Source organism: Coptis chinensis, chromosome 8 (assembly GCF_015680905.1).
Source record: "Coptis chinensis isolate HL-2020 chromosome 8, ASM1568090v1, whole genome shotgun sequence".
NCBI classification, from domain to species: domain Eukaryota; kingdom Viridiplantae; phylum Streptophyta; class Magnoliopsida; order Ranunculales; family Ranunculaceae; genus Coptis; species Coptis chinensis.
In genome coordinates, this window is record NC_141463.1 from 84,950,824 (window position 1) to 84,964,978 (window position 14,155).

The window sequence follows — 14,155 nt, forward strand, 5'->3', positions numbered from 1 at the left end:
CCCTTACCTCACCATATCCGGCACTTTCGGCGCATACAAATCCCCATCAAGCAAACTAATATAACATCACCTTCCATATATCATTGAGAAAAAAGAATAAGGATATAAAGAAATTCACATTAGATTATCTTGGTATAACTAAAAGAGATGGGAATGAAATACCAACAATAAATCCAAAGACAACTCCAATAATAGTTGTGAGTGCAAGCCTAGCACCATCGCTTGATTTCTTATTTACTCCAAAATTAATGAGAAAAATAGCTTTAAATGAATACAAACATGTAGTTACCCTAGTCTTTGCTTCATGAATTTTTTCCCACCTCAGCCCATCCTTTTCCATTTATGTTATTCTAGGCAATCTACACCTCATCTCAGATGTAAATAGATTTGCTATACTCTCTGAATAGCTAATAATCGCTAATTGTGGAATTCGAGGATGTATGCATTCTCTGCATTAATTAAGATATATAGTTAGTAATTATTTTGCACTAATCTATGTTACATAGGGCTGAATGCCACATTTTGATGACTTCAACTTAGAGACATAATACCTGTGGAGAGGGATTCTTGTCCTTGATGATCCTATTATATATTTCTGAAATGTGGATGATGCAAAAAAGTTTCGTAGCTTCTTGGTCTCCCCTGTACCCAGTGGTGAGGATCACTATATCTATTTCTAAGGGAGCGGTAAGTCTGAAAAAACATATTTTACGTCTCAAAAACCATCCACAATAGAGTTACATAGCAATAAAAATTGAATTACCCAATTATCTTCGAAACTCGAAGGCAATATAGTGCAAGAATAACCAAAGGATTAAAAACTCTTACACTTGATCTATTTGAAGACCACCGATCCCTCTAGAGAAGCAATATTCACTTGATTAGTAACTTCTCCAATATATGTCATAGGCCATAATACCTAATACCTGCTAGATAGGGTATTATATTCTTTTTTTGCCGAGGGGAGGGCAGTGGAGTGGAGTGGCGGATACATATTTGGAGGGAGAGACCTTTTTTTTTTTCTATTATATTGAAGTGCAAAAAAGTGAAAGTTGCCCAAAATTGCTCAAAAAAGGTTTGTACCCCAAATTCAAATTTTGTGTAAGATTTGTTACCTAATTATGCATTTTTTTTTTCAAAGAAAAACAAAAGTTTTAATTTGTTAGAGTACGGTACCTGTGTGGCTAATATAGAAGGGAAGCCAATAGAAGAATGTGTAAGCCACAAGTTTGGCGAAGAAAATACAGAGAGCATAAGGGGCAACCCCAGGAATTCTCCAAGCTTGTATGAACCCAACAGGCTGTTCCTTGGTGACCTCCTTTTTCTACAGTAGAGGCTTTGTAAAATCCTTATTGCTTTGCTTTCAAGCGTTTGAATTATCAAGAAGTAGTAGAAACTATGGATGTTCAACCAGTATCCAAATCCGAAGAGCATGGTGAACAGACCTGTTCCTACCATCCCTATGGTAAGAAATATTCTTAAATCCAATCGGTCGCCTAAGTGACCAGAAAAATACATGCCCAAAGAATACACTGAAAGAAAAGCCAGGTCAATTTCTCCGAGTATAGAAGTTCCATCTGATCCATCAAATGGAGCCCAACCCTTTTCCACACCATGTCTCTCTTCAGTCACTTTGAGGAAGGGATTTCTAGGCCAATTGGAAAAGCTCAAGCTTAAACCTCCTTACAAAGTTTTTCTCTTTGAAAGGATTTTCTCTCAATTTTGATTTGTCTCAAAATTGGATTTCTATTCAAGACTTGGTTTTCCAAAACCTAACTTCTGTTTTTATACTAAACTTGCAATTTCGCAGTTACAGAGACTGACAAGTTTAAGCATGAGCACCTGAAGGCGACTCACTACCTCTGGGAAACCACACCTTTCATTTTTCATCCCACCTTTTGTTGTTACCTCAAAATTTCCAGCAATGAACTTGTCACAAGAGCAAAAGGAGTACGCAGCTGGTGGATTTGGTCTCAATCTCTCGCAATTAAGTCAACAACGTGAGGAAAGAACATCTGTATGTTGTTATGGCTCGCTGATACATTCGGCACCTTTAACGGTGTTACGTAAAAACTTAGTGAAAAACCAAAACAGTGTATTATGTGAAACAAAACATTACAACTGTATTAAAAATTCTTATTTTCAATTAAATTAAGAATTGAGATCCATACAATAATCTTGAAATAAAAGCTCGAGAAAGTTGTTCCAATTCTTTGGTAGTTCAGACTCCAGACCGGTCGAAACTTCGATTTGGGACCTTATAGCATCTAAGCCATAATTGTATTAATAGCAAAGAAAAAAATTACATTTATATCAGTTGAGAGCATTGTGTAGGTCTCTCCAAAGTTTACATTTAGACTGAACCTAACAAGATTTACTACGTGAATCAGTAGTACGTCTGATGTTGATTCTCTATCTGGTGCATGAAAGGTGGTTTATCATCCCACCATTGCTTGGTGCCCTTCGTTAGATTGGTTCCGTATCTGGCGCAAGCATCTGAAACTAAGTTAGTTTCCCTCCATGAGCATGTGAGATTTAACCATTCAGCTTTGTCTTCACTTGATTCCAAAGCCCGATTGATGCTCCAGTGCTTTGATGGCAGCAGCTGAGTCAATGTGCATCATATATCATACGTATAGGGCCTTGTCAATGAGCGGGCAGAATTTAACACCAGATTCCCCACTTTTGGTAGTCACGTCATAGACTCCGGTAAAAAGATACTTTTTATTAGGACTACGAAAGATTCTCCTTTTTAAGTGTGAATATCCACAATAATCTACGTCGTAAACATACTTGTCTTTCCTAAATGAAGAAACGGCTGTCTTGACTCCCATTTTATGCGTAACGAGTAGCAAGTTTTCGTATGGAAACCTCTTTGCTAGCGAGCGAATAACGGTTGCATATCTAAGCTTTGCAGATTCAGGTCGCTCATGCCAATCTGGCAACTGGTTGCATATAGGTTCCATTGTTTCCACTGTCCCATCTGGGAACATAGCTTCAAGCTCCGAGACATTAAATCCAACGTTTTTCCCGTGTTCAGGAGCCCTAGCCAAGTTTCTTCTATTGAAGACCTCACACAATCCATACTCGATCGTTACCTTGACCTCATTACCGACATCCATGTAGTTTGCGTTTTTGTCGACGGTACATAGTGCCGATACAATCTGTGAAGCCGTTTGTACGCAACGCAAGAAAGGCGATACGATAACTCTGTGGATTGGTGCTGAAAGATTGTCCTTGAATTGTTTTCCTATGGCGAAAGCTCTAGCTTTACCTGTGTCCGACAGAGGTGGATCCCATGGTCGTTCTGCTGTTGATTTCCAAAGTGGATCTTCACAGTCTAACCGATCACCATGTCTCATCACAGTGATATGCTGTTCTTGTTTGCGGCAGTCGAACGAACTAAAATCCTTATCAAAGCGCTGATGATGAGACTCCTTTTTCATTGTTAAGAAGAAACTGAAGAGAGGTTTGAAGAAGAAGGATATGGGAGGGTTGGTAAATAGGGTTTGACACTTGAGAGATGGTTTGATAAAAATTCACCTTGTTACAGAAACAAATAGGCATTTTAAATAGACGCTGAGATACCTTGGATCCGAATCCTAGTAGAATTAGGACAATACAAATTCAATTCTAGTTCGTCGATCTCCCACCCAAACTTGGATGCCTTATTGGTTTTGGATTCGTTTTGTCTAGTGACTCAACATTCTGGACTTACAGGCTTAATCGTGAGATCAAGATAAACCATTTGCATAACCCAAACTAATTGCTTGCTTTTCAAGACACAGGGCCCGGCCTGGATTTTGTTTCAATTTTACAGCTTAATTGGTGAACTTCGGTGGAAAATGATTTTTAATTTTTCTTTCTTCCTTCTCCACATATGATCCAATCTCCTCATTGAAATTCAACAGTCTTGGAACTGTAAGTCCATAAGTGACCCTCATTTTGAAAGGAATATGCTCTTGTGTTACTAGTTCTTCTAAATATTACTTGAAGGAATGAACTGTTGGGGATTATACCAATACCAATCGATTCCCCCACTACACAGATAATTTGTATTTGAACACAATTCAACTCCGGACAAAATCTAAATATCAACTACGCCTATCTTAACATGCCCAACTCATTAAACAACTATCAACAACAAATAATAATGCAGCGGTAAAGGCAAACCACATAACACAAAGATTTACCGTGGTTCGCCAATGATGCCTACTTCCACAAGAGCAGGTTCTTTATAAAGTGGGAAGGAAGATTACAATCTCCTTTCAATCTCTCACCTTACTAGATCACTCTTATCTCTTTCTTGGGGTTGTATCTTCAGAAAAGTTATCTTTCAATCTTGATAGCTTTTAAAATTGGGTTTCTCTATCTTTGTTTTAGTCTGGATTCCAATCCTTCTGACTTGGTTAGGTTAGGTTTTCCAAAATCTTGATTTTGGTTTTTATATCCAAAAACCAAATTTCGCGGTTATTGTAACAATGCCCACGAACATTAGACGAGCGCAGTCGCCTCTTTGGCGTGGGTCGCGCTTTAAACATCTGGAGCCCATGGTAGCAAAGTCGCTTTCATCTCGGCGCTGGTCGCTTCAAACACTGGAGCCATGAGCGGAGTGTGTGCTATCATCGAGCGAAGTCGCTTCAAACACCGGACTGATTCAAAGGCACGAGCGCAGTGCTTTACTCTGGCCAGCGCTCGACATATCAACGCCGAATCAGCTCCGTTTCTCTCCATCTCTGTTTCTCTCCTCATGTGAGGGATAACTCTAACAATCTCCCCCTCCCGAACAGTGAGGGGGGATACCTTCATGCAATTACCAAATTAACAGGAAGAGTCTGCTACCATTCCGGCGGTAGCACAGCAAATATCAAACTTACCTTTCGGTAAAACTTTGGTCATCATATCCGACCCGTTCTTGTCGGTATGGATCTTCTCGATACACAAATGCTTGTCTTCGAGTACTTCTCTAATCTAATGATAACTCATGTGTATGTGCTTGGATCTAGAATGAAAACTCGGATTCTTGCTCAAGTGGATGGCGGGCGCTCGACCGTCACATAGAACTACAAACCGTTTACGCTTTTTAGCCCTAGTTCGTCGAAGAACCTCTTCATTCATAGCATCTCTTTGCAATACTCGGTGGCTGCAATATACTTTCAAACCAGAAGTGGAGAGGGCAACACACTTTTGCAACTTAGATTGCCAAACCGCTCCCCGCAAAAGTAACCCGGATAACGAAGGTGGACTTCATCGAAGTCAACATCACGCCATATATGCATCGTGTAGCCTTCAAGTAAGGGCTTACTTCCACCAAAGCACAAACACGATTTGGAAGTGCCTTTGAGATATCTCAATATCCACTTAACACCTTCCCAATGCTCGACCGGTTTGGAAATCGCTTTACAACACCAACGGCGAAAAGCAATATCGGTCTAGTACACACCATGACATACATCAAAAGCGCCGCTGCTGCGGATGCATAAGGAATCTTTTCCATTTGACTCTGCTTATGCTCACCCTAGGACACATCTCTTTGGTCATGAACTGGCCACCAAACGGACAACTGACTGGCTCCGCTTGATCCATGTTGAATCTCTTCAACACCTTCTCAATGTAGCTTTCTTGAGAAAGCCACAACTTCCCACTCTTTCTGTCATGAGTAATCCGCATCCCAAGTATCTGCTTTGCTTGACCCAAATCCTTCATCTCAAAGGACTTACTAAAGTCTTTTTCCAGCTTGGATATCTTGTTGATGTTTAATTGGGCCAACTATCAACATATCATCCACATACAGCAATAACACTATGAAATCCCTATCTGGAAATCTCTAAACAAACGCACAATGATCGGAAGCAGACTTCTTGTATCCTTGCTTCGCCATAAAGGAGTCAAACTTTATGTACCACTGTCTCGGTGCTTGTTTCAACCCATACAAGCTCTTTATTAGCTTGCATACTAGGTGCTCCTTGCCTTTGACCTCAAACCCCTCTGGCTGGTCCATGTAGACATTTTCTTCAAGGTCTCCATGAAGAAAAGCTGTCTTAACATCTAGCTGCTCAACCTCTAGGTTCATACTTGCGGCCATACCCAATACCACCCGGATAGAAGTCATCTTCACTCTGGGGAGAAAATCTCATCAAAGTCGATCCCTTTCCTTTGAGTAGAATCCCTTCACAACAAAGGCGAGCTTTGTGCCTTGGGTGAGGATTGTTCTCCTCATGCTTGACTTTGTATATCCACTTATTCTTGAGAACTTTTCTCCTGTGGGTTTCTCAACTAACTTCGTAAGTGTGATTCTTATACAAAGAATCCATCTCGTCATGCATAGCCTTCAACCACTTTTCTTTGTGCGTACGCTTCAAGTGCCTCTTGATAGTACATAGGTTCTCCACCATCCGATAGTAGATGCATTATCGCGGTGGATACACAGTTGAAGCTAGTCTCCCCTGTCGGACCTCCTTGCCCCATCTGGCTGGGTGCCTAGGGAGGATGCACTTCGCTTGCTCTGGCGGTGGTTCATGCATCTCATCTGCATCTTCTATACCAATAGGTTCTATCCCATCATGAGCAATAGGATTCTCATCATGAGCTTCAAACTCATGGTTCTCTGTATTCTCAATGCATGCGCTGCGTTCCGCGGATGGGAACTTCGGTTCGAATCAACAAGATCATTGGTGAAAGCCTGTAGCTTCTCACCCTCCTCAAAGTCTGCTATGGTTTGGTCTTCTAAGAACACAACATCTTGACTTCAGATTACCTTCTTGTTAATCGGATCATAGAGTTTGTAACCAAACTTTTCATCTCCATAACCAGGAAAAATGCATTTGCTTGGCTTTGTCATCAAGCTTGGATCTCTCATTCTTTGAATATGCATAAATGCCCGCACCCAAATACCCTCAGTATATCTATAATCAACATCTCTGCTGACCATACTCTCTCCGGATAATCACTATTGAGGCTTTCTTTGGCGACGGGTTGATTACATGCACCGGTTATGCGCATTGCTTCTACCCGGTAGCTTCAGGTAGCTTAGAGTGAGATAGCATGCATCTCATCCTCTCTACAATGAGTGCGGTTCATTTCTCTCGCTATTCCATTATGTTGCGGTGTCTTGGGAGCAGTGCGCTCATGGCCGAATCCCATGACTCGGCAATACTCTTCAAATGGCCCAATGTACTCACCCCATTATCGGCGAGAATACACTTCCAACAACTTCCCGTCTCTCTTTCCACCATCTTTGTGGAATTTCTCAAACACGCCAAAGTACTTCATCCTTGGTCTTCGGACTATAGGCCCATATCTTTCTTGACGATCATCAATGAATGTCAAAAGTCACGAAACTCCACGGTGGGACTTTACTCTCATAGGAGCACATAAGTGCGTGTGCACTAGTTCAGGGCGGTGTCCTTTTTCGTGAGAGAAGGAATCTTTGGAAAGACACTGCGTGTTGCTTTCCTACCAAACGGTGAGTACATGTATTTAAATGTATACCTTTAATATGCGGCACAACCTTTTGCTTAGCAAGAACTTCCATCCCTTTTATGCCCGTGTGACCGCGGTCTCTTTGTGCCCCGGTTCGGATGAAGCTTCTTCTTCGCGTATTTATACGCTTTACACAAACTAGCGTGTTTTGTAAAGAGAGCAAGTTTTCTTTCCTCTGGACGGCTCTAATGGAACCTGCTTTCGGTTCCATACCCGTTACCAAAGCGAGTTTACAAAACTATCGTCATCTAATTTCCCGGCCGAAATTAGGCTTAAACGTATGTCGGGGACATGTCTTACATCCTTGAGTGTCAAGGTGTAGCCGACATTGGTTTCTACATGAACATCTCAATGCCTATAATCTTGAGACTCCACATTTACCCATCCTTACTTCACCATATTCACCACAACCTGTAGGTAGTGAAGAATCCCCTGCGGCGGTGTGGCGTGATAGGATGCTCGTATCTATCACCCACTCGTATCGACATGAGGTACTAAGGCGGCACACACCCAATCCGACCACAATTCCCACTAGGTAGTCGACTAGTGCGGTAGTATCTCTGCGTGTTTCCGTTCCTGCGCACCATGTCTTCATGTACGGTTATTCTTCTCATCCCTCTTGAGTGTTTTGCACTCATATCTGAAGTGGCCTTTGGTGGCACAATAGTAACATTGCCTCTCGCCTTAGGAGTTCTAGCTTCACCCCTAGATTTACTTACGTCATCACCTCTAGAGCGAGATGGTTTTCTATTTCGACCTCTCCCCGTTTCTGCGTGAAAGGATCTGCGAGTGAGAGGAGCTGCTTATTGCACTCCTTCTAGTCTCCTCATTCAACAAAGGCGTGGTAGCCATCTCCATGGTAACAATTCCATCCTTGGCTGCTCGTAGAGAAGCGCTAATGTCTCCCAACTTTCGGGTAGAGAGCCTAATAGAAACAAAGCCTCAACCGTCTCCCAAATTTATCTTCATCAAATGCATCGATTGATGATATTACGTACTTCATTAAGATGCTTTCGGACATTGAAGAACCTTCTTGGTGCCGTGTAATGCGAACTTCTTAACGACTAACACTTTGTTTCCACTTTCGACTTCCTCTCATAAAGGTCTTGAGTTTCTTCCTGGTGAAGGTCAGTAGTCTCTTGGGACACATGGTGAAAAACACTATCGTCAATCCATTGTCGAATCTATCGATGCGGCTTTTACGTCAAGCTTTTTCCCTTTCGGCCTCATCGATTTTTTACGGTTTTACTCCCTCATTCTCAATGGGAAGTGCCAAGTCCTTGCAGTATAGCAAGTCTTCCATCTTGGCTTTCAGGATTGTGTAGTTCTTCCTATTCAGACTTATCATGCGAGTGTTCATGGAATGGTCCATCTTTACAAGTTATTTAACCTCAAATCTTCTCTCAGGAATTTCGTCAAATACCTTCTGACCAAGATTCGGATAACACCCTAGGCTATTCTAACCAAGGCTCTGATACCACTTGTTGGGGATTATACCAATACCAATCGATTCCCCCACTACACAGATAACTTGTATTTAAACACAATTTAACTCCGGACAAAATCTAAATATCAACTACAACCTATACTAACATGCCCAACTCACTAAACAACTATCAATAACAAATAATAATGCAAAGCAGTAAAAACAAACCACAACACAAAGATTTACCGTAGTTCGGCCAATGATGCCTATTTCCACAAGAGCCAGTTCTTTATAAAGTGGGAAGGAAGATTACAATCTCTCCTTTCAGTCTCTCACCTTACTAGATCACTCTTATCTCTTTACAGGGTTGTATCTCTGTAAATGTTATCTCTCAATCTTGATAGCTTTCAAGATTAGGTTTCTCTCTCTTTGTTTTAGTCTGGATTCCAATCCTTCTGACTTGGTTAGGTTAGGTTAGGTTTTCCAAAACCTTGATTTTGGTTTTTATATCCAAAAACCAAATTTCGCGGTTACTGTAGCAAGGCCCACGAACATTAGACACAGGCGAGTCGCCCTTTGGCGTGGGGTCGCACCTAAACACTGGAGCCATGAGCACAGGTGCGCCTCATCTGAGCGCGGGTCGCGCCCAAACACTGGAGCCATGAGCGAAGGTGCGCCTCATCTGAGCGCGGGTCGAGCCCAAACACTGGACTGATTCAAAGGCACAAGCGAGTCGCGCTACTCGGCCTTGGCGGCTTCTAACATATCCGCCCGAATCGACTCCGTTTCTCTCCAACTCTGTTTCTCTCCTCATGTGAGGGATAACTCCAACATGAACTACATTACTACAGATGGAGAAAACCATGGTATGTTTACTTATTTTAAATGTATTTACTTCCATCCAAAAGACCTCCCTCCCCCCCCAATAAAACTCAACAAAACTCGTCGTCTCAGTCAACACATCTTGACCATTATCTCTGTGGTCAAGGCAGTGAAATGTTTTGAATACCCTTATTATTGTAAACTACCAAAATAACTCTTGACTTCCCAATTCAATACCCATTTTCATGTTTGAAAAAAAAAAAAAAAGTTGTGGCCTCCCATTACGTCTTGGTGGGTTATGTATTTATTGTGTCACTGATATTTCTACTTTTGCTTTTGTGGCCTCCCGTTGTCAGATTTCTGAGTTTCAGAACCACATTCTTAGGAGTTGTGGTCCAATGTCGTTGGATGAGATTCTTGATGTTGCTAGCAATGTATGAAGTCTCTGTCTACCCGATTATGACCTCAATTCTCTGGCTATGAATGCTACCACCGTCCCCTCAAAATCACAAAAAGTTTTGGCGGAAGCGTTATACGGTAAGATTGTTGCTGGTCTTGAGAGGGAGTTTAAGTTATATGCTCGTCAAAAAGCAGTCATTGGATGCTTGTAGTCAGAACACGCAAAGGATTTTCTACTTGCTATTCCGAAGGAAAGACTTGGACAGGGTATGTCACCGGTGGAGTATCGTTCTATTCTCTGGTACCGTCTCATGATTCATTTGTACTCTGATGGTGCCATGGTGGTCTATGCCCTGTTTGCAAAAAGAGTAGACTTGATGCTTTCGGGGACCATGCAGTACATTGTAGACATTTTTCAGGTTTCAAATATTGACATGATCATGTTATAGACATTTTATGTAATGTATTTTGGAGGGCTGGGGTACAAGTAAAGAAAGAGCTAGACTCCTGTCAATTTTCTCACTTATCCGAATGAGGGTAGATCGATGCTTCGGCCTGCAGATGTATTGATCTACAGTTGGTCTGAGGGGAAACATGTATGTGTTGATGTAATTGGAGCATCTCCGTTGGTAGGGCTTGGGAATGGAATCTTTGAGGTGGGAGAAAGCTTGACTAATAGAGCAAAGAAAGAGGAAAGATTGAGAAACAGGAGGATGCTTGTAGGGCTAACCATCATTATTTCATTCCGTTCAGTTTCGACACTTTCGGTTTCTTGGCACAACAGTCTGTTGAGCTCCTTAAGAGGTTGCAGAAAGTTATGAACAGTAACGTAATGACATTTGTGTCCAATTCAATACCCATTTTCATGTTTGAAAAAAAAAAAAAAAAAAAGTTGTGGCCTCCCATTACGTCTTGGTGGGTTATGTATTTATTGTGCCACTGATGTTTCTACTTTTGCTTTTGTGGCCTCCCGTTGTCAGACTTCTGAGTTTCAGAACCACATTCTTAGGAGTTGTGGTCCAATGTCGTTGGATGAGATTCTTGATGTTGCTAGCAATGTATGAAGTCTCTGTCTACCCGATTATGACCTCAATTCTCTGGCTATGAATGCTACCGTCCCCTCAAAACCACAAAAAGTTTTGGCTGAAGCGTTCCATGGTAAGATTGTTGCTGGTCTTGAGAGGGAGTTTAAGTTATATGCTCGTCAAAAAGCAGTCATTGGATGCTTGTAGTCAGAACACGCAAAGGATTTTCTACTTGCTATTCGATGGAAAGACTTGGACATTGTATGTCACCGGTGGAGTATCGTTCTATTATCCGGTACCGTCTCACGATTCATTTGTACTCTGATGGTGGTATATGTCCCTGTTTGCAAAAAGAGTAGACTTGATGCTTTTGGGGACCATGCAGTACATTGTAGACATTTTCCAGGTTTCAAATATTGACATGATCATGTTATAGACATTTTATGTAATGTATTTTGGAGGGCTGGGGTACAAGTAAAGAAAGAGTTAAACTCTTGTCAATTTTCTCACTTATCCGAATGAGGGTAGATCGACGCTTCGGCCTGCAGATGTATTGATCTACAGTTGGTCTGAGGGGAAACATGTATGTGTTGATGTAACTGGAGCATCTCCGTTGGTAGGGCTTGGGAATAGAGTCTTTGAGGTGGGAGAAACAGCTAATAGAGAAGCAGCAGGAAAGATTGAGAAACAGGAGGATGCTTGTAGGGCTAACCAGCATTATTTCATTCCGTTCAGTTTCGACACTTTCGGTTTCTTGGCACAACAGTCTGTTGAGCTCCTTAAGAGGTTGCAGAAAGTTATGAATAGTAACGTAATGACATTTGTGTCTAATGAGTTTGCATTTAAGAGGATAGGATTTGCCATTCAAAAGGACTTGCAGTACAGCTTGTTGCACTCTTGTCTTAATCATTTGTAAAACTCGTTATCATTATTAATAAAAATTTCCAAAAAAAAAAAAAAACATGTATCGACATCTCGTCCTATCTAATCTAACGGTCACAAACACTTGGACATGTGTCGACAAAAGGGGTATTGGTAGCAAGAAAAGACAATTAGAAAATAAATCTTGAATTAGAAATTAGACATCCCGGGACAGGGACACACACACACACACACACACACACACACAATTGCCATTACAATTGAATAATCTCAATTTTTATTTATTTATTGGTAAGCCTAGCTGTTTTAAATGAGATCAGTAACTCTGATTTGCTGCTAGCGGGGTTCGAGCCCCAGACCTTTGGTATCATCACCCAAAGATTTTACCGACTTTGCTAGTCGGCACCTGCAATAATCTCAATTAATGTCTCCCAAGCATAAGAAACACTAATACACATTCTTATTAGTCATTATGCATGTTTATTATTTATAACATTTCAAAATCTTAAACACCCACCATCATTTTACCCATATTAAAATGTTACTTTTAATGATTTCAAATAAAATTGGTGTTTAATTAGTTGGGGAAGATGAACTAAAGGTTTATGGTTTAATTATCAATGAGTGATGTGGGATGTTGGATACTTGAATGTGAGTAATTAGATATTGACACGTGCCATGTACATTTTCTAGTTTGTTCTTTTTTTTTATTTGATAATTACTAAAATAGCCATGGGTAGAACTGAAATAACAGACGTAGTTTTATTTTATTTTTTTCCAAACACACGTGAAAAGACAATTTTGACTTATATTAAATTAGAGAAGACACCAAATTAAGGGTTATTTTGGTAAGAAGGTAAGTAATTACTTTTCAAATAGGGACTATTTTAAAAACTTTGCTTATGTGGCTCACTGTGAGCATCTTGGAAGAACCGATATTAATGTAGGTATGATACGACATTTTAAAACGTTTTCCGAATTAAACGAATAATTCGCCGAATTGCTAACTATGGTTAGTAGGACCTCCTTACATCTAGAGCAACAAATTGGGTCGGGAATTTAAATTTTGAATGATCGATTCAAATTTGAATTTCGGAATCAGAATTTTTTATTAATTCGATTGATTTCGGTTTCGGATAGATAGCATAAAATAAATGTGAAAAATAATAGGCGCATCACGTGTGTTAGAATAGGTTTCATGCTCATTGAGCGTGCCCAAAATACTAGTATTTAATAAAAAAGTCACTGAAATACCATATAACAAGACTCGGAACCTGCATCACATGTGTGGCAACCATAGTTAAGGATTTTAGAAATTTGGTAGTCCCGAAAATTGGAATTCCGAAATATTCCAAAAATCCAAAATTAGGTTCAAAATCACGAACTATGGTGGCAACCCTCCACCACGCGTCCAATTTTTCATGTGTACTACAGGTAAAACACTAGCATTTCCCGGCCATGTCGGGATTGTTTCATTGTATGCTTTAAACGTTTGGGTTTACCTGTATTTTAGGCTTAATTTTTATAAAATTATTAGAGTCAACTATACTTAACTGGCTTAGTCCGTTTTGGCGACATGGGGATGTAAAAAACAGGAAGAAAAACAGTGAGATGGAATGATAGATCATTAGAGAACCTTTATAGCTTAAAAAAGGAAGAAAAAGGGAAATCTGAAATTTTTTGAAAAAAATATAAAAAAAATAAATCAGTCGAACCTCACATTTCAACAATCTAAAGGAATAATAACTACATAATATCCGTTAAAAACCACTGACGAATCTTACTTAATATACTACTCAAATTATGAACAATAGTACAGGACCTTGGTGGATTTGAACCACCGTCTCTTGGGATGTATTTCACATTCAAGTGCTCTTCCATGGAGCTAAAGATCCACTTTAAAATGCCAATTTGCAACATAACCAAAGCTAAAGATCCACATTCGGTTTTTTAGTTAGGCAATCGGCCTTGGTTTACTTGCTGGGTCTGGTGAAAACCTCCATCACCACAGCAATTGTGAGTGAACCTTGTTTTTAATATTCGTCCTTTTTCTAAAACAAACAAACAACATGAATTAATTGTGAACTCTTATACTGGAGTCCTACCAAAGCATGAAAGC

The 14,155-nt window shown here is 40.4% G+C and overlaps 1 protein-coding gene and 1 long non-coding RNA gene across 2 annotated transcripts; both read right to left on the reverse strand.

Annotated features, from left to right (window-relative positions):
* Nucleotides 1–317: 317 nt before the first annotated feature.
* On the reverse strand, nt 318–1,352 carry LOC147483738 (uncharacterized). The gene is made up of 3 exons (XR_015206220.1): nt 1,177–1,352; nt 552–693; nt 318–449 (listed from the first exon to the last, which is right to left on the reverse strand). It is a non-coding gene; the product is annotated as an uncharacterized LOC147483738 (long non-coding RNA).
* A 1,275-nt stretch (nt 1,353–2,627) lies between these two features.
* On the reverse strand, nt 2,628–3,446 carry LOC147483739 (uncharacterized). The gene has a single exon (XM_086579632.1). It carries the CDS (start codon nt 3,444–3,446, stop codon nt 2,628–2,630), a length of 819 nt encoding a protein of 272 aa, XP_086435758.1.
* Between the last annotated feature and the right edge of the window lie 10,709 nt (nt 3,447–14,155).

Coding starts and splice junctions, on each gene's coding strand:
- LOC147483739 (XM_086579632.1), bottom strand. CDS start 3,446: ATGAAAAAGGAGTCTCATCATCAGCGCTTTGATAAGGATTTTAGTTCG.